Here is a 19752-nt window from a genome sequence, read left to right on the forward strand (position 1 = left end):
GAATGAATGAATAAAAGTTTCCTTTTTTTTTTAAACAAAACTCCTTGCGTTTTGTTTTGTTGTGTCGAAAACTTTGGAAGAAAGGACAAAAATCACACGGATACGTTTATCATATTTACACAAAGGTTTATTACAGGAGTCTTTAAGGACACTGGGAAATATTAATTTGCTTCCTGTCCTATAGAGGGAGGCTACCTTGCTGCTAGCTGCCAGTTAGCTTAGCATTAAGACTGGAAAGCACTTATATGGCACTGTTAAAAAAAAATTAAAAAGCCAAATCTGTTTTAAAAATGTTTACATCTCACTAATCAACATGTTAAATCCTGTTCATTCAAGTCATACATTTTTAAAAAAGTGTGACTTTAAGACGGCGCCAGGCAGGCTAGCTGATTTCCTCTCTTCATGCTAACTTCACGCTAAGCTAACCTCGTCCTATAGCCATAGCTTCCGTCATGTAACTAATGTTTTCTCTTCATCTATCCCTCATTTGTGATTCACAAAAGTGTCCAACTGACTTATTCCTTTATTAACAAATGTTCACAAATGTGGAAACGTTAGTTATTCTCGTTTTGTGTTCTACACAAGATGGTGCAGTCTCTGTTGGGCGGTGATGTTCGACATGGCGGCGGTTGCACTGACTGTGTGTGTGTGCGTGTGTGTGTGTGTGTGTGTAGTTCAGTAGTTGGAGTTGTGTGTGGCCGTGGACTCGCTGGGGTTGGAGCCTCGTCGCTGTGTGTTGCCGCGACAGAACAGCAGCAGACGGAGCTCCGGAGCGACGCTGCTGGAGAAGGCCGAGTAGATCCAGGGGTTGGTGCACGAGTTCAGACTGGCCAACAGCATCAGCAAGGTGAACACCACACCTAAACCCACGCGCACACAACACACAAAAGCACACATGCAATCACACACACACACACACACACACACATATGCAATCACACACACGCACACACACACAGGAGGATGGTTGCAGATGACATAAGTGATAAATGATATCAAGTGATAATCATAGCATATTTGTAAGATAAGATGATCTTTTTATTAGTCGCACAACATGAACATTGCAAAGGGATAGTAAAAATAGTAAAGTAAAAAAAATATTGTACATAAGTAAACGTGCAATTTTAACATTCAGAAATATAAATATAGCGATAATAAATATGATGTTAACAGGATTGCACATAGACAAATATCCTTACTGAAAAAATGAAGTATTGACAGTTTACATTCATGTATTAGCAATAGCGCACTCTGGGGTGTCAGATCAGGGCCTACAGTAAAGTTGTTTTTTTTCTTCTGTATTTCAGAATCAAATTAATCCTAGACCTGGACTGAACTATATAAATAATCTATTAAGAATTTGCATCTATAGTCTATATTTTTTTGTGTATTATCAGTGCTCGATGAAACTAACGAAAAGATTGTTTTTGTTAATAAATTAATGAACATTTTTGATGGGTGTTCATTTACTAAGGTCTAAAGTGACCAACTGTGTCATAACAACAATTCTGCAATTAAAAAATATATATATCTCCAGTAAAAGTAAAAATCTGGCATCAAGAATTTAACTTAACAATAACATTGTTGGCAAAAGCTGCATGAAATATGAGAAGTAAAGCTAACTGAATGTTGTATTATCATTTATTGTATTATTATTGCTGTGCAAGTAGCATGTTACTGTATTACAATATAATCTGGATTAGAAAGATTGTGTGTGTGTGTGTGTGTGTCTCTCTGTGTGTGTGTGTGTGTGTGTGTGTGTGTGTGTGTGTGTGTGTGTGTGTGTGTGTGTGTGTGTGAGAGAGAGAGAGAGAGAGAGAGAGCGAGCACCGTTCCGTGGAGGGTTGGGGTCCCAGGCGGCCCACAGCTGCACACAAAAAAACGGGGCCCAGCAGAGCGAGTAGACGACCACGATGACCAGGGTCATCCTCACGGTCTTCGACATGGCCGCTGACACCTCTCCACCGCGGGCGGCGGGGGCCTTGGGCAGGGGGGGGCCGACAGCAGAGGGCGCCACAGGGTCGGGCAGCACCTCGGGCTGCAGCTCGGCTGTCACGCAGAAACAGATTTGAAAGAATCATACTGGTGTCTATGAAAGAAGTAGCAATTTTTATCTGAGATGTGTCCCAAGAGAGGAGGAGAAAAAACTAACCCCCACATCAACCCCCTACTAAACTATACCGGGGGGTTAGAGTGGGCATATGGGGTATATTCTGGGCTCGTCCAGTTTATACCCCGGCACAGAATATCCCTCTCTTGTCCAGATTATACCCCCCTTTTCTTGTCAATGGATACGTCGGTATTCAAATTTCCAGATTCAAAAGTCCATGATTTATATATTTTGGGGTTTGACAAGACTATATCTCTCCTGTCCAGGATATATTACCTTGTTTTTTCATAAATAGGCTCACTCGGGGAAATATTATACTGGATTTACTATTGAGCAATAGATAAAATACAATTACAAATTTAGAAATGGGGAAACATTAGGAAATAGTGATCAAAAAAACATCAGATTTGTGGCTTAAGGAGTTGATTTGAATTAAGATAGTTCAACCAGACCACTGAGTTCAGAGCAGAACTGTCATAGGGCTGATGTCTGAGCGTGTGACAAGAGAAGTGTGAAAAACAAAAAGCCTTTCAGAGCAGAGATAAAGATGACACACGATGGGAAGTGGCAGCGGTGCGTGTGCGTGTGTGGTTGTGTGTGTGTGCGTGCGGGGCTCTCACCACGATGATCAGCCGTGTAGGTGTGATGATCACAGTGTGAATTGATGCTGCTGGACCTGAGCGGTCCCATCGGCAGATGCTGATACGTGGAGCCGGGTTCAGAGCTGGTGTGGCCAACGGGGTTGTTGTACGTGAGGGGGGAAACATACAGGGAGAGACTGGACGCCCCCCTGCTGCCGCCTCTCTGGCTGTCCCGTCTGGACGGAGGGAGGGAGGCGGGGGACAGGCGGCGCTCCGACTTCAGGTACAAACTGTTGTGGATCTCCTTGAAGATTCGCACCTGGGGGGGGGCGGGGGGGAGAGAATTGGAGAACTGGTATTTGTTTTATACAAGGAGTCAAATTCTGTCGCGGTCTGGTCTGTTCACCTGGCAGACGGTGATGGTGAGGACGGGGAGGATGAAGACAGCCAGGGTCATCCAGGTCACGTAGGCTTTGAGGCCCCAGGACTCGGCAAAGTTGCCCCAGCACTCATACACTCCTGGAGCTACCTCTGAACGGGAGAAGATGAAAACCTGCGGGACAGAGAAGTGTGTTAAGGTGACGGGGAAGACATTTGCACGTGTGTGTGTATGTGTCTTTGACTGCATCTGATTATGTTTGTTTGCTCCCTTAAAGAAAAGGACAGCCGTCACCGCTGCTGCAGTTTCATCGATTTTGGTTTTATTCATAGAATCATCACCAGGAGCAGCCAACAGGACTGAAGCAACACGCAGAGGAGGAAAAAATGCTGCGAGGAGTTCATTCATTACAAAAGCAAACAGTGAAAAGCAGTTACGACGACATGACGACATGTCTTGAGGCAGGTCTGGCAGCTTTTGAACCAGGTTTTAATGTGATATGCAAATGATTGGTGGGCAATGTTGAGGCAAGGATGATCCGACGACTGGGAAGCTCTTACTGTGAACGTTGTCTGTTTCATTCCTTGGGCCTGTTCCATGAAGAAAGTTTGATGTACCCAGGGGATCTTTTCGTAATCCGCCTTAACTAAAACCTAACATCGGCGGTGCTGGTAACCAGCTACGAGCGCGTTCATGTGTAAGAGGCGGTGATGTTGATTTCCAGCTACATCGTCAGAATATGAATAAAGTTGTTATAACGATATGAGAGGAAACGCCACAGCGACAGACACAAGTGACATTTAAAATGTTGATGATGTGATAAAAACATTTTTTTTTTATTTTTAAAGTCAGTAAAATAATAAGCACAGGAATTTTAATAACTTTATTAGTGAGAGACTATTTTTTGTCTTTTGTCACCCGACCTGTGGCACCCCACCTGTGTCACCCGACCTTTCTAACCCGACCAGTGGGACCCCACCTGTGGCACCCGACCTGTCACACCCTACCTGTGGCACCCGACCTGTCTCACCCGACCTGTGTCACCTGACCTTTCTAACCCTACCTGTGGCACCCGACCTGTCTCACCCGACTTGTGTCACCCCACCTGTGGCACCCGACCTGTGGCACCCGACCTGTCTCACCCAACCTGTGGCACCCCACCTGTGGGACCCGACCTGTCTCACCCGACCTGTCTCACCCGACCTGTGTCACCCTACCTGTGGCACCCTACCTGTGGCAGGCTGAGCAGCAGCGACAGCCCCCAGGCCAGCAGCAGGAAGGTGTTCCAGCGCTGGGTGGCCCCGCTGCGGTGCGCCTGCAGGGGGCAGCAGATTGCGTAGTGGCGGTCCATCGTCATGGCCACGATCATGTAGGAGGAAGCGAACATCCCGAGGACCTGCAGGTACTTCACCAGGCGACACAGGAAGTCGGGGCCAGGGAAGCGGCCCTTGACGTCCCAGACCAGCTGAGGCAACACCTCAGAGGGAGGGGGAAAGATGGGGTGAGATGTGGAGATGGGATGCGTGTGTGTGTGTACATGTATGTGTGTGTGTGTGTGTGTGTGTGTGTGTGTGTGTGTGTGTGTATGCGAATGTCAATCACCTGGAACAGGGCCACCACCAGGTCGGCCAGACAGAGGTTGAGCATGAACTGGTGCAGCGGGTTGTGGTGTCGCCGTCGCCGTAGCAACACCACCAGCACCAGCCCGTTGCCGAGCAGCGCCATCACCAGGATGACCGCCAGCATCACCACCTCGGCCACCGCCAGCAGAGTGTCGCGCTCCCACCCTGTGGCGTTCGTGCCCGCCGGGGTCACGGAGACCAGCGACCAGTCGACAGGCGGGTCCGTTACCATGGAGACTGACATAGTTGCTGGAAGAAGAGATGGATGGGTAGTAACAGAGTCCATTTACTCCAGTACAATTTTGAGATATTTGTATTTTATTAGAGTATTTCCATTAAATACGACTTAATATCTAGATCAAGATTGATAACATTCAAAAATTCAATAGTAAAACTTTTTGGTACAATATATTCCTTTGAATGTTTTTTGCCCAGTTATTAATCATCATTTAGCACCACAGCAATGTGACCTCAGCGGTTATGAAACACGAGCATTAGTCGGTTCACAGTTTGTGGATAATGAACATGCCGGGCCGCTCTTTCTCCCCAAAGTATATCGACTGTGGACAACTGTCAAACTGGGTGTTTGTAGTCAAAGGTTGTTCCACGTCCATCTTAGCCGAGCATCTGTCTGCAAACACATGCGACCCCTACATGTGTTTACCCCCCAAATGTATACGCATAGGGTCAAGCTCCCAATGAGCGCATTAATTGTGAGACAATGAGACGTGAAACATGTTTACAGCTCAACACACACGATCGCGGAGGCATGCGGAGATGGGCCCCTCGTGTGGGACGGACCGTGTTCACCGGGTGCAATTGTGCCGAGTCTAAAAAAAGTCACAATCTCCAGCGATCAACGTGAACACACTAACTGGACTTACTCAAAATAGAAATAAAAAAACCCTAAAGAAACTGCACTTCATAATCAAACAGAAGAGAAGTGCAGGGATAATGGTGGAAAGTAACTAAGTATCTTTAATCAAGTACAATTTCGAGGATCTATTACACTGCATTTCAAAGGAAAATATTATATATTTTACTACATTTATTTGCCATCTATACTTCCAAGTTGCTTTTCATACAGTACTACATAAAAAAAGACCCAACAAGATTTTACAACACTTCCCAAACTTTCTGGCTTGGGGCCCCGCACCGACAGCCTGTCGTGTTTCAGTTGGCAGACAATATAAACTTTTCATAAGGTTTCAACAAAATTACAAATACTTTAGGGAGAATGAACGGCCCGGCATGTTCATTATCCACAAACTGTGAACTGACTAACGCTCGTGTTTCATAACCGCTGAGCTCACATTGCTGTGGTGCTAAATGATGATTAATAACTGGGCAAAAAACATTCAACGGAATATATTGTACCAAAAAGTTTGGCAACCACTGGTTTTACTCACAAACATGCCTATTATTATTCGCAATATTTGCACAACAACAATTCAAAAATGCACCTTATGGCTGTTTTACCACAATGCACACCAACTCTGATTAATTATTTATAATGTTTACATATTTACATGTGTGTATATATATATACATATATATATATATATATGTATATATATATATATTGCAAGTGTATATGGATAGATATTTTTCTTCTATTTTTCCCCTTATATATCAAATTCTTTATCTTCAAGTGTGTCACAGTAGGACTAGTAAAAGTAAGAATCTGCAGATGACAATAAAAGACTCTTTTTAAACTCATAATACAGCAATATAGTTTTGACAGTCATTTATTTATTCAAGTCAAATATCAGAGCTGCCATGAAAGCCGATATTGGCCCATAACAGGTTTTCCAGTACACTCAGCGGTCCTTCCTCACGTTCCTTGGTCTCGTCTTGGGGAAAAAAATAAGCTTTTCTTGCGTGAATTCTGCGACTAAACACAAAACTGGAAACAGTTATTAAGTAGATTAAAATGTTCCACCTTTAAAGAATGTATATTATTGTCATTTATGTTTCCCTTAAAGTAATATGTTGGCATGAAACTTTTCAGTGGCATTTTGAGGATGCTTATTTTTTTCCTTCTAAGATGAGAACCTTATAATTTTTACTCCGCCATAGGCGCTAAATACAGAATCCACGTCGGCCCATACGACTGAGGTTTGGTGTCCGTGAGTTTCCTTCCAAATCAACAAGATCACAACCAAGTGTGTCGCCATCCCGCTGCCACAGGCCCAATAGACGACTGAGTACACACAGTCCATCACTCTGACCTCTCTGGAGCTGCTGTCAGATGGTAGTGATGACGGTGATGGCGATGACGCTACTCACAGCTGGTCCTCCGGGTTTGAGGTCAGTCAGTCAAGAGTCAGTCAGCAGCAGGTCGTCCCCGAACAGAGATGAAAACCCTGGGACGTGTCTCGTGTCGGCGTGCGAACATCCTCAGGTCGGCGCACTGAGCTTTGAGCTCGTCGCCGCTTCGCAGCTCAATGATTTCATCTTCATCAGCTGGTTCCACATTAAACAGCTTAACAGAACATGTGTTTAGTTCCTCGTGTTTACTCTGCATGTACTGAAACCACTCACAAAATGCCTGTGGGACTTTGGCGCGCTCAGCGAGTTCACATGTGAGAGCAGGCTTAAATTGTTCCTGCTGAGTGAGAAAAGGCCGTGTTTGCACGTCTCTACAAAGTCAGCACTGTAGTTTGGGCTTTTAGCTTCTTAGCTTTTAGCTCGCTCGCTTAAAAAAAAATTGCCCGTAACGTTGTCTCTGACAGAATGCTGTCCTTGACGAGCTGCTTGTTGGGCGCCCAAGCGCCAATGTGGCAGAATTCAGTGGCATCTAGTGGTGAAGTTGCATATTACAACTAAGGGACCACAAGGGACCGCGATTAGCACTTTTCTTTCAGTGGAGAAGGGAGTTCTAGCCGGGCTCGGTCAGGTCAGGCCTCTTCGATTTCCAAGAGGCGTTACCAGCGGACGCAGGCGAGCGGCGTGACGTCTGTCGAGCGACGCGGAAAAATGTCAACAGCCCGGAGCCGAGAGGCAGAGACGCCCCGTGATGAGGATTCCACAACGTCTGTGAACGAGCGGTGCCGTTTTTTGCGGGAGACATTGGGAGATATCTGGCTCCTTTTAGTCAAATGCTCGCTCGTCAGCGGCAACCTCGGTTGTTTACGAAAGTCGCTTTCGTCCGCGTCCTAGTATAAACCACGCCCGTAGTCAGACAATCGCTTGTGATTGGACCGGCAAGTTTTCTGCCCCGGGGGGGGGGGAAATCACTTCCCAATGGAGGGGGATCCAGGCCGTGGTCTGGCAGAGGGAATTTAAAAAGAGCTCCCAGAACTCGTCTGGTTCCCACGTTGGTTCTGTTCAGGGTTAACGGAGCTTCGCTAGAAGAAGTGATTGGACCATTGTGATCGTGGAGGGGTCACCAAAGGGGGACACGGTGGAAGGATGAACAACAGAAGGAGACAGTAGAAGCTGTCGTTCTGCTATGGCAAGCATGGACCGACCTCTCGCCACACACCGACAGTCTCCTACGGGCCGACGACACAACCGGCGGCTTTTCCTTTGTGCCAGCTCCAAAACCAGTTTGAACGTGGTCAAAATGATTCCAACGGATCAAAGTTACTCGCTCGAACCAGAACGGAGCCGGCCCCCTGTGGTGGGGAAGGGGCTACCTGAAGGACACGTTAGTCCACTACTTTGAGTTCTCTTCCTTCGTTGCAGAAGGAACTTATTTTTGTACTCAAGACTTGTCTGGTGGCCAGCGGACAGGCCGCAGTGCGGACGTTCCCTCACCCGAGCTCTGGACACCCTCAAACGCCCGATCAAGTCCTGTCCAATCTCGGTAACAGGTAACAACGAGTTCCCTGCGATTTTCCATTTTCATCGTTTCGGCACAAAACAAGAGACGAGAAAGTGTGAGAGCAGGCAGCACAGGCAGAGGCAGGCGACTCACTCACTTGTTCACTCCCTCGTCCGCTCAGCCCGTCCTCGTCCTCAGCGTCCCGTGAAGCATCTGTCGGAGGCAGGACAACCTGATCTGCTGTTGCACACACTCGTCGCATCCATGCTGTGTCCCTGCGTGCGTGCGTGCGTGCGTGTCTCCCACTTGCCTATTGCTCCGTGGGTGACTCCGCCAACTCACGCTGCTGACTCCTGTCTCCCCATCTCCTCCCCGCGTCCATGCTCCCCTCCCTCCCTCCCTCCCCCTCCCCTTGGAACACATCTCTCCCTCGCCTCACTTGAAATTCTGACAAGCGGGAGAAAAAAATAAAAGGGGGTGTATACTCAAGCAGAGAAAAGGGTGTGTTGTTGTGCGGATGCGTCAGTGAATTGATGTAATTTCCTGCTGATTTTTGAGATCTTGACCATGTTGCCGTTGGCCCCACTTTGATCCCCATTCAGAGCAGAGCAGCGGTGCACACGAGGGCCGTGCGCGAGCACATCAAATGAGATTTCGGGGCTGTTCATTCTCTCTCACACTGATCAAAGACCTGTGCCTTGAACACATTAAAAACTGACGTTGTGTACATGTGACTTTGAATCGGCGGGTGATGGAGAGGGGTGGGAACAGCCGGAGGGAGGCGGTGTCAGGTGTCGCAAAACAGATGGGATGCAAAGTTTTTTGGAGAGAAATGAGGAAGGCAGCGACGAGGGTAAAGTGATCTCTCTCAGCAGCCCTTTCTCTCCCCCCCCCCGCTCCCTGTTTTTCCTCCCCTCCCTCCGTTTCTCTCTCTCTCTATCCATCTCCTGCATTCCACCTCTCCCTCTCTCCTCCTTTCTTTCTCTCTCTGACTGGGCAATAATCTGTTTGCTTCCCCTCAATTGCTCCCTCATTCGGAGGGGCCTCTAATTATCGAGGGGCCCACTGCGCGACCTTAAACATGCACACAGAAAACATGAACACCCTCACACATGAGGCCGGTCTTGGCTCAAGCTGCTCCGGCTCACATTATACGACTGCAGCGCCGATTGTTTGTGTCTGTGAAGCGGTTTCTGAGTGTGAGCGGCCGTCGACGGAGTGGAATGGAATCGGTGGCGATTCAAGCCACAGATAGCGAAGCTCAAAGACTCCGGGTAATAACGCTATCACGATGAAATAATTGGATTGGGAAAACAAAAATCCTGGATTTAAATTGGATTTGCTTTTTCCCATGGGAAAAACAAAAAGCAGTCAACAATGTGGTTGTCCATCTCTCAATACGTTGACTCTTTGATATCAGAGTACATTTGATCCTACTGAATCGGTTAATCCTTCGACCTTCAGCCTGGACAGGTCGCCAACCCATCACAGGGACAAACAACCATTCACTCCACACCTCTTACTTCCTGTTATTCATCCACCGACAGCTTTTTATGAATGCACATATTGCCCCCCAAAAATATTGTCAAACTATATAGAATTTCTTGCAGCATTTAAACATTTATCGTGGTTTGAAACACATTGTAGTGCAGATGCACGTGGATAGAAGGACATTTCCTCAGTGATTATTGATGTGCAGGTCTTGTATTAATATTCCAACATGATTTGTTTTGCTGTCCTTTCCCATCATCAGTAACTGATGGTTGAAATGTTCCCACTGTATAAATCGAATTAAGTGCAGTCGGATTCCCTCAGCAACAAGTTTGTCCTCTCTTGACTGGATTCTCCTTCACATCTTTGCTTGACCTCACGACATTTTCCATTCAAGTGGTCAGGAAAGGAAATGGTTCTGATTATTCTTCATTTCCTAAATGCGGTTGGTTACGTTATGACAATGCGGCCTCCATTTATACTGTACATGTGTGTGTTTCAGCACAGACGACCGTCGAGACAGATGATCTCCAGGGAAACATTCTTTATTAGAGGTGTCGGACCAACAGCCCAAAAATTCTGACTCAGCAGCAGGACAGCTATTTAAAAATAATTTAAACTTCAAATGCATGAATAACTATTTTCAGTGAATAATAAATAAACTGCTACACATGGAAATGACTAGGTGTAGCACAAACTGCTGCACAAAAGTGCTCAAACAACTTCCAAAACAGCAAAGAGGTCAGGAAACAATCTATATTATGTTATACAGTAAGATCGTAAGAACTACTAAACCCTGAGTGAATAAAAACAGTTGCATAGGTTTTTGTTTTTTTTCCAGAGAGGTTTTTTTAAGACATTACATTAAATAACTCACTGTTGTTCCCATAAAAACTGCATAGGAGAGTTTTAGAGGTAGTCAAATCTATGCTGCTCGATGTTTTATTTGCATATTTTGGACCTGTGCGTTCTAGATGCTCAGTGTTCGTGGCCCGGTGCTCTGGATCGCATTCATGATGGACAGGAGCACGTCCGAGGTGGAGCCCTTGCCTCCCAGGTCAGCAGTGTGCAGCTGGAGAACAAAGGCGAAAACACACGGCGAGAGAGAAGGATTATTCTCCATTGTCTGTGTAACATGTCATCCATCCGTTGAATGGAAGTTCTGAAACCATCAGCGGTATCCTAACTTAAATCCTACTGTACCCACAGGACTATTTCATACACTGATACATTTATTCTGCTTCCATTATTTGTCCGCATCCTGTCCAATTACAAACCAGGGTTCGATAGCAAAACACAAGTGTCGCTCATCTAATTATTGGACACATTATGGGGTTAACCGGTCTTCAGTGCGATGGGACGTACCCGCGTCTCGGTGACAGTGGAGAGGACGGCTCTGCGGATCATGCTGGCGTAGGCGTGGAGCTTCAGGTGGTCGAGCAGCAGGCAGGAGGCCAGCAGCATGGCCGTGGGGTTTGCCGTGTCGCGGTTGGCGATGCTCTTTCCTGTGTTCCTGGTTCCCTGCACACAGCGGAGCACGAATTCAACGGAGAGCACCGATGAAGAGCGAAAACTTATACACCCTTTGAAGAACTCTGATCAGTATTAAACTGTGACAGGGATCTTTGTGTTTCGCCCATGATTTTAGAGTTGCAGTCAGTCAGTTCAAATGCTTCAAAAAAAGAGGAAAAAGACATTAAAACTCTCTGATCTACTCAAAAGAGTTTAGTTTATGTTTTGAGATGCTGCTGCTGCTGCTGCTGCTGCTGACCAGTTGGAGTGAGAGGAGGGAAAGGGTGGAGAGAGAGTGAGAGAGAACAGTTGACATCTAATCCATAAAATTCTGGGGTGATCCTCTCACCGCTTCGAACATGGCATAGTTCTCTCCGTAGTTTGCTCCAGGCACCAGGCCTGGTCCTCCGACCAGCCCAGCGCACACACTGCTCACTACGTTGCCGTACAGGTTGGGCATGACCATCACGTCGAACTGCTGGGGCCTGGAAACAAGCTGATACACACAAAGGAAAAATAAAGCATTGTTTACGTCTTATGAACAAGAACTATATGAACAAGGGCAAGACTGCATGAGAGTGAGGCCTGGTTTGTTGAGGAGATACGCTCTTTACTCTTCTGGTAGAAATTTAGAATAACTAGGTATAAGTATTTGTAAGTGTGACAGTAATCGTATTTTAAATATTATCCACGTTAGCCTTTACAGATAACTGTCAGGTTTAATATAGGAGCAGCAGCAATGTGATGCGCTGAGCATGATGACGGTGAGTATATGAACACAACACGATGGAATTAGCGGCGGGCTACCTGCATGGTGGTGTTGTCTACAATCATGCTGTCGAAGGTGATTTCAGGGTAACCGCTGGCAACCTCCTGACAGCACTCCAGGAAGAGCCCGTCAGCCAACTTCCTGCTCCAAGAAAGAGACACAAACACACATATATATATATATATATCACGTCTTTCATTGAGAATGGTAAAAGATTGACAAATATGGAGGTAAAATGGAGGCAGACTCGGGGCCTTTGAGTCCTCGGGAACTGACATGATGTTTGCTTTGTGTACTGCAGTGACTCGTCTGCGTCCGTTCTCCCGAGCCGCCCTGAACGCGTAGTCGGCGATGCGCAGAGATTTGGTCCTGGTGATAATCTTCAGACACTCCACGACGCCCGGTACATTCTGCAGATGCCAAGACAGAAAGCAGCCGCTGATAGGAATTTCGCCAGAGATACAGGTACTTCTTTGTGAAAGTGAATAGGAACCACATAAACACACACACACACACACACCTCGTGCTCCAGGCTGCTGTACTCGCCCTCTGTGTTCTCCCTGATGATCATGATGTCGATGTTTTTGTGGCGTGTCCTCACTCCGGGCAGAGACTGGCAGTGCATCACGTTGGCATACAGATCCAGAGTGGTGCTGCAGAGAGGACATGGGGAGAGAGGAAGGCAGGAAGACGCTGCATGAGGTATTATGATTTTGTTAATGTCCGTCATTATTTTCTCTTATTTACTTTCCTCTTATCTTCTGTCTTTTACTGCCATTTTTTTCTCTCACATTGCTTTTGATTCTATCAACGCACTTCATTCTACTGATCCGTACTAATGTTGTTTATCCTTTGCCACGTTTGTAGAGGACGTTGGCTCAAATCCTGTTGTTCTTAAATGAGCTATATGAATAAATCTGACTTTACTCGACTTGTAATTTGATCTGTTAAACAATGTATATACTTATATGAATCATTTGGTAGCTCCATCAATGTGGGGATAATCCCTGATAAGTACAATACTACTACTACTAAAACTACAACAACTTCTACTACAGCTACTACTGCTGCTACTACTAATAATACTACTGCTACTACTACTACTGCTACTACTGCTACTACTACTACTGCTACTACTGCTGCTACTTCTACTACTTCTATCCTCCATGTGCTTTGTCCATTAAGTCATTCAAAAATTGTGTGATCCCACAGTAACTTGCTGCAGAATGTTGCTGTACAAGTCAACTTCCTTTTCATCCTGTTTCTAGCTGGTTGTTGTTGTTGTTGTTATTAATATAATAATACTATCAAAATTAACAATGATCCTAATCCGGGGTTTCTTTCTGAGCTCTGATACCAGAGAACATAAGAAGCATGAAAGTGCAGCATGTCATTTCAGTCGCCAACACTCTCCAATCAGTGAGTTCCCCTTCAGTCTGTGCGACGTCAGGTTTAATCCTCTTAGAGCTCGTTTGTAAGAAGCCAGCCGTGAACACGAACCACGAACCAGAACTAAAATGCAACAGTGAGTCATGAACCGAGCTACAGGGGTGAAACGTGGACTCACCGTAGCAGATTGTTCCGGGACTTGTAGGATGGTGGTAAGTTGTGGTTGGTCTCGATGTTGCCTGTAAAAACAAATAAAGTTACACCTGAACACTGACAAAACACACATATATATATATATATATATATATATATATATATATATATATATATATATATAACATATAAGTACAATCTTTGTATCAGGTATACAGAATATCACAACTTTCTTTTCAAACCTGACACATTCAGATTCACATTCTTTGCTAAAAAATTATGTGAGACCTATTAAGATTATTTTATTCTTGACTGTTTGTTAATGCTAATTTATTTTTTGTTTCATTATTTTTTCCTTGTGAGTAAAATAATGTGTGATATTATTATTATTATGATGAGTCACATTAACCTACTAATCAACTGTAGTTTGTGAATTGTGATAATTGATTTAATTTTAAAATTGGATCGTTAACATGATCGACAGTCTACCTTTAGCTCAAAGCATCACTGTGGAGCCTCACTTGTTTTAAATAGATAAATGCATAAATGATATATATTGTGGGACGTCGTGATTATATTTTCATGTATATGTAGGTTACATTAACTGACTTTGCAGTAAGTGTTTCCCACACCTTTAGAGTCACACACACACGCACACACACATATAGATGAAACACCGACCTTTCAGTGCGACTCCGTTGCGTCTGATCGCCATTATGGCATTATTGATGTCATCTTCTGAGGCCACAGTTGAGTCCACGTTGACGACCTCAAAGTCCAAAGGTACGCAGCAGAACCTAATTATAAACAGGATAATATGGAGGGCACTGGTTATTGACCCTATCCTAAAACGGTGTGTGTGTGTGTGTGTGTGTGTGTGTGTGTGTGTGTGTGTGTACCTTTAACCCCTAGGTGTAGAGAGACAGGTTCCCTGAGGATCTTTTTTGTACATCATATGTTTATATTCACCCCATTCATTGTCAGTTTGGTTCCTTTTTTGATAACAATGCTGACAGTCTTACAATGCTTTATGTTAGTTAAATATCATTTTAAAAAATCTAAATATTTACTCACATATTTTCTTCTTCTTATAATTATTATGATTATGAGCCTATTATCAATAGGTTCCATTGCTGTGGTTTTTCTTCCTGTTAACAGGGAGTTATTGTTTTTTTTTGTCTCACCACTGCCACCAAGTGTTTGCTCATTGTCGGAACTGCAGGGTTTCTCTCTCTACACAGTTGTAAGGCCTCGACCTCACTATGTGTGTCGTGATTTGACGCTTCACAAATTAAAATCGAACTGAATCAACATCTCACCTGAATAGTTCACGCACGTGGTTGGCCAGCTCGGGTCCAATGCCATCCCCAGGAATCAGAGTCACTGTGTGTCTGCCTCCATACCGTGCAGGAGGAGGCTGTAACATACACACATTTGTGAACACACACACACACACTACCATACTACTGAGAAGACATAGTGGCTACCGACACATAGACAAACTTGTGATCTTCCGTCTGTTCTCCTACATCCTAGTACACGACTGATCCTCCGTCGCTGTCCGTGTGTGTGTGTGTGTGTGTGTGTTAACAAGGTCTTAATGTGCAGACATACTCACTATGTTCTGTCATTGATGGACGGAGGAAGGAGGGATTCAGAGCGGCGGAGAGAAAACAGGGAGGTTAGTAGGAGAAAGTGGAGGGGGGGAGGGGGGCGACATCGATTACACAAAACGGTAAAGACATATTTAACGTGTTTTTGCTTCACGTGTGGGAGGTTGGGGGAAAACCTTTGCGTGTGCAACAGTGGGGTTATCGGGTCAGTATAGGAAGGTCAAGGTGTAAAGCGAGTGCGGGTCTGATGTTTCCATCCTTGTTAATCACAGCTGTTCTTTCTCCGCAACTCACTGTGTAGGTGGACGCGTGTCTCCGATTACATGCAGCAGCACCATAAACCTGTGGATACAGAAAACATGAGGTTATTTGGAGAAAAAAAAATAAAAAATTAAGAATCAAGAGATAAATTAGCAAATGATCAATCACATGTGACGTGCTTTTATTTAAAATCCAAGCAATGTCGGGCAATTCATTTGCGACTTTAAGAATATTTTTGTTTTCATTTATAAGATTATATTATCTCTACAGTCAGTCTACTGACATCCGAAGATCTTCCTGGCACTTTCCGGAGGGGCAGCATGTAAGTACGTAAGAATGTAAGCAAATATTGCTTTGGACATTTTCCCGAACTTTTCTCGTCAGGCCCCTGGTAAGATTTCGGGAAAATATCCGAGTGAGCGAGTGGGGTGTGATGATGTGTGGCCTCCTGACTTGCTCAATTTTGCGGACATTTTATGGAATTCATGTCTGAAATATCTCATCAAAGAACCAAACATTTCCATCTTTGACCAAAAAAAAGGTTTGCTTGTAGGTGTGGGGCATTGCTATCAAACATGTGTCAGGGTTCAGGGTGTGTGACAGGTAAACTCCAGAAAATCTCATGTCTGAAAACCAGGGGAAGAGTATTAGGGCCAGGCAGGAAGATTTTTTTTAATATTCGAGACTAAAGTCGACTAAAGTCGAACTTTCGAGTATAAAGTCGAAATGAGCCTTAACGTCCATGTAGCGGGGGTCTGCAGCTGTCACACATTCACGTTGACTGACGTTAGCAAAGCTACGCTAGCTTCGGTGACTGCACGCCTCTCAACAATTCATTCACGGTTGTTTGCAATTGACCGTTATGGTGTCAGGACACACGTTGATTGACGTGCACGTGCAAACACCTGTTGTCCCGCATCGTTTCTTCCATATCCAGCCGGTCAATAATAATATGGCAGCTTTACAACTTGGCTAGCAGCTAGCGTTAGCTTAGCCAACTGGCTAACAACACATCAACATCCGGTTGTTTGGTGCAGCTGAAAAGCCCCCCCCCCCTGAAACTGAAACTGCAACTGCATCCGTGCAGGATCCAGTGCTTCGCCCTGAGTGGACGAACTAACAACCTTCTCCTTGTATCAGAGCCTGAATAATTCATCGCCCTGCGGGGAGAAGTTGGAAGAGTCGCCTGGTAACATGGACAGCCTGCAGCTAAGAGGAGACTGTTGCTAAGCGGAGACTGTTGCTAAGAGGCGACTGTTGCTAAGAGGCGACTGTTGCTCGAACGACAGCGAGTTATCAACAAACAAGTTATCAACACACAAGAGAGAGGTGCTGAAGGACAGCGACACACACACACACACACACACACACACACACACACACACACACACACACACACACACACACACACACACACACACACACAGAGAGAGAGAGAGAGAGCCAGGGACCAGTTCCCCGACCGACCCTTAATCTGCTTATACAGCGTCACCCGGTGTCCGCGGTGCTCGGGATCATTCCCCGGTAAAACACTTCACACGTCAGAAGCACACAAGTCTGTCAGTTGATCTGATAACCGCCTGCAGCTGCTGGGGGGGGGAGACGCGGACTGTTCCTACCCTGGGACACCGGTTGATGAGCAGGGGCTTCAGGGATCCGGACAGAGACCGAACACACCGGGCCGTCATGTTCATGTTCACTCTCTCTCTCTCTCTCTCCGCCGATGGACGGACGATGCGGGGGCGAGCTGCGCGCTCACGTTAATCCCTCTCTCTCCCTCGCCCTCTCACTCTCTCTCTCTCTCTCTCTCTCCCTCTCTCTCTCTCCCTCGCCCTCTCACTCTCTATCTCTCTCTCTCTCTCCCTCTCTCTCTCTCTTTCTCTCTCTCTCTTTCGCTCTCTCTCTCTCTTTCTCTCCCTCTCTCTCTCACTCTCTCTCTCCCTCTCTCTCTCTCTTTCTCTCTCCCTCTCTCTCTCTCTTTCTCTCTCTCTCTTTCGCTCTCTCTCTCTCTTTCTCTCCCTCTCTCTCTCTCTCCCTCTCACTCTTTCTCTCTCTCTCTCTCCCCCCCTCTCTTCCTCTCTCTCTACCCCCCTCTCCCTCTCTCTCTCTCCCTCTCTCTCCCCCTCTCTTCCTCTCCCTCCCCCTCTCTTCCTCTCTCTCTACCCCCCTCTCTCTATCTCTCTCTCTCTCCCTCTCTCTCCCCCTCTCTTCCTCTCCCTCCCCCTCTCTTCCTCTCTCTCTACCCCCCTCTCTCCCCCCCCCCCCCCTCTCTCTCAGTTTGCCTCGTTGTGATGAAGAGTTCCTCTTTATTATTCCTTCAGGAGTCTGTATGCACTCTCTCTCTCCGGGTGGGGGCCTTGGTCCGGTTTTTGTATTTTCAAATGGTCTGCTATAATTTTAAAAAATGGGATTTATGAGGAGTCACCACCTGCTACATTCCATGAGATGACAGAAAACAGGAGTGTGTGTGTGCGCGTGTGTGTGTGTGACTTTGATCCTCTGATCTTTGCATCACCGGGGGATCATGTGATATGGATTTTCATTTCATTTCTTGGTATAAATAAAAAGCAACCCAAGTACTCAAGCATCCATAAGAATAAATAAATATAAATACATGAAACAAATCAAAACCAAAAGGCATTCAATAGGCAGCATATGGTGCAGTAGCAGCATTACGAAAAAGAAAAAAAAAAGTAAAAACTCTCCAAATAGAAACACTGACAGAGGCATGGACTTGTTTTTTATTACAGTGTGTTAACACTCAAAGCAAACTCCAAAAATAAACTCCACATTGTTTTTTTTAAATTCAGTGTAGTAAACAACTTAAATATTCTAATATGAAATAGTATAAAATCAGTTGACACAGCTGTTTGTAGCATCAAATAGTCTTTCTGCCCCTGGTCCCTTCGTCTTGTGACTTTTTCAAGCTTATTTACACACACGCACGCGCACACACACACACACACACACACACACACACACTACCATACTACTGAGAAGACATGGAAGCTACCGACACATAGTCAAACTTGTGACCTTCCGTCTGTTCTCCTACATCCTAGCAAATGCTAGCTCCGTCGCTGTCCGTGTTTGTGTGTTAACAAGGTCTTAATGTGCAGACATACTCACTATGTTCTGTCATTGGTGGACAGAGAAAACAGGGATGTTAGTAGGAGAAAGTCTGTATTCATTTTGTGGTTATGTAACTCACACACATTTTGTATCACTTTGCATCATTCTGTTGTCGTCACTTGGTTTACTGTCGTCCCTTTGTGGCGTTTTGCATGTGTTTGTAGTCACGTGTGGTCATTTTGTGTCACTTTCCTAGTCGTTTATTGTGTTTGTTTTCTTGTTTTGCATCTTTTTCCTTTCTCTGTCACTCTCTGGAGACTTTGCGTCACATCTGGGTCCTCGAGTGATTATTTTCGCACGTCTTTGTCGCCATTTGATATCTCTTTGTAGCTGTTTTGCGTCCTTTTTTAAAAATCATTTTGTGTATTTGTGATTATTGTTCATCGCTTTGTGGTAATTGTGCATCACTTTTTCATTATTTCATTATTCCATATTGTTTTACATCATTTGTGTTCATTTGAGTGACCTTTAAAAAAATACATCAACAACATCACACTTCGTACAGAGGTTATGATATTAACAATCCAACTACCTGTCTCCTTGTGACTCCTCCAGCCCCCGGTCATCTCTCTGGTCGGAGGTAAGGAAGAAGACAAACACTTGCGGTGCACTTGCAGTATTTGGAGCTGGCTTCATGTCACTATGCCAACCAGAACATGGCCCTGAGGCTCGCTGGCCCAGTTTTTTTTTATTATCAGTGGGCCTCTCACTTTCCCTTTAAGAGCACATAAGCTAAGCACAACCACCAGGGGGCGACAGAGATTTTAACATGGACGGGACAGCGCCATTCTACCTGTTACACCCACCCAATCATTTATTCATGCACCAAGTAACGACTGGTTCATTTTCTAAATGTATTGATCCAATGGTTTTGATTATCTTTATTTCCAAAATCACTGCTAATACGCACGTGCTGGTAGCTACTTTACGGCAGAGATTTAAGCATCAACAGTAGCGTAAAATAACAGCAG

General features: G+C 45.3%; 2 protein-coding genes and 1 long non-coding RNA gene across 5 annotated transcripts; 1 reads left to right on the forward strand and 2 right to left on the reverse strand.

Moving 5' to 3' along the window:
* Window positions 1-41: 41 nt before the first annotated feature.
* On the reverse strand, window positions 42-8800 carry LOC118316972 (vasopressin V2 receptor-like). 2 transcript variants are annotated; one of them, XM_035645319.2, is made up of 7 exons: window positions 8619-8800; window positions 4673-4941; window positions 4302-4547; window positions 3098-3244; window positions 2731-3010; window positions 1831-2049; window positions 42-860 (listed from the first exon to the last, which is right to left on the reverse strand). In XM_035645319.2, exons 2-7 carry the CDS (start codon window positions 4934-4936, stop codon window positions 676-678), a joined length of 1341 nt encoding a protein of 446 aa, XP_035501212.1. In that variant the 5' UTR covers window positions 4937-4941; window positions 8619-8800; the 3' UTR covers window positions 42-675. The 2 variants fall into 2 exon arrangements, with proteins under 2 accessions (XP_035501212.1, XP_035501210.1); XM_035645317.2 differs by lacking the exon at window positions 8619-8800 and having other exon boundaries at window positions 4673-5113.
* Window positions 694-4367, forward strand: LOC118316983. Its single transcript, XR_004795310.2, has 3 exons — window positions 694-847; window positions 3105-3269; window positions 3403-4367. It is a non-coding gene; the product is annotated as an uncharacterized LOC118316983 (long non-coding RNA).
* Window positions 8801-10481: 1681 nt separating the features above from the next.
* Window positions 10482-19470, reverse strand: LOC118316526 (isocitrate dehydrogenase [NAD] subunit gamma, mitochondrial-like). 2 transcript variants are annotated; one of them, XM_047331319.1, is made up of 12 exons: window positions 19314-19470; window positions 15683-15730; window positions 15394-15399; window positions 15095-15192; window positions 14457-14572; window positions 13801-13861; window positions 12754-12886; window positions 12510-12643; window positions 12272-12374; window positions 11814-11960; window positions 11318-11473; window positions 10482-11024 (listed from the first exon to the last, which is right to left on the reverse strand). In XM_047331319.1, exons 5-12 carry the CDS (start codon window positions 14488-14490, stop codon window positions 10923-10925), a joined length of 870 nt encoding a protein of 289 aa, XP_047187275.1. In that variant the 5' UTR covers window positions 14491-14572; window positions 15095-15192; window positions 15394-15399; window positions 15683-15730; window positions 19314-19470; the 3' UTR covers window positions 10482-10922. The 2 variants fall into 2 exon arrangements, with proteins under 2 accessions (XP_047187275.1, XP_047187274.1); XM_047331318.1 differs by lacking the exon at window positions 19314-19470 and adding an exon at window positions 17269-17504.
* Between the last annotated feature and the right edge of the window lie 282 nt (window positions 19471-19752).

Source organism: Scophthalmus maximus, chromosome 3 (genome assembly GCF_022379125.1).
Source record: "Scophthalmus maximus strain ysfricsl-2021 chromosome 3, ASM2237912v1, whole genome shotgun sequence".
NCBI classification, from domain to species: Eukaryota; Metazoa; Chordata; class Actinopteri; order Pleuronectiformes; family Scophthalmidae; genus Scophthalmus; species Scophthalmus maximus.

Bases quoted from the DNA above. Each gene is read 5' to 3' on its own strand.
- LOC118316972 (XM_035645317.2), bottom strand. From the start codon at position 4,978: ATGGACTCTGTTACTACCCATCCATCTCTTCTTCCAGCAACTATGTCA. The intron at 2,050-2,730 runs GTGAGAGCCCCG...TCTGCGTGACAG, and splicing joins CTACACGGCTGATCATCGTG to CCGAGCTGCAGCCCGAGGTG. The intron at 861-1,830 runs GTGCTCGCTCTC...GCGTGGGTTTAG, and splicing joins CCCCAACCCTCCACGGAACG to GTGTGGTGTTCACCTTGCTG.
- LOC118316526 (XM_047331318.1), bottom strand. From the start codon at position 17,343: ATGAACATGACGGCCCGGTGTGTTCGGTCTCTGTCCGGATCCCTGAAG. The intron at 13,862-14,456 runs GTCGGTGTTTCA...TTGTTTTTACAG, and splicing joins CAACGGAGTCGCACTGAAAG to GCAACATCGAGACCAACCAC. The intron at 12,375-12,509 runs GTCAGTTCCCGA...TTCTTGGAGCAG, and splicing joins GTACACAAAGCAAACATCAT to GAAGTTGGCTGACGGGCTCT.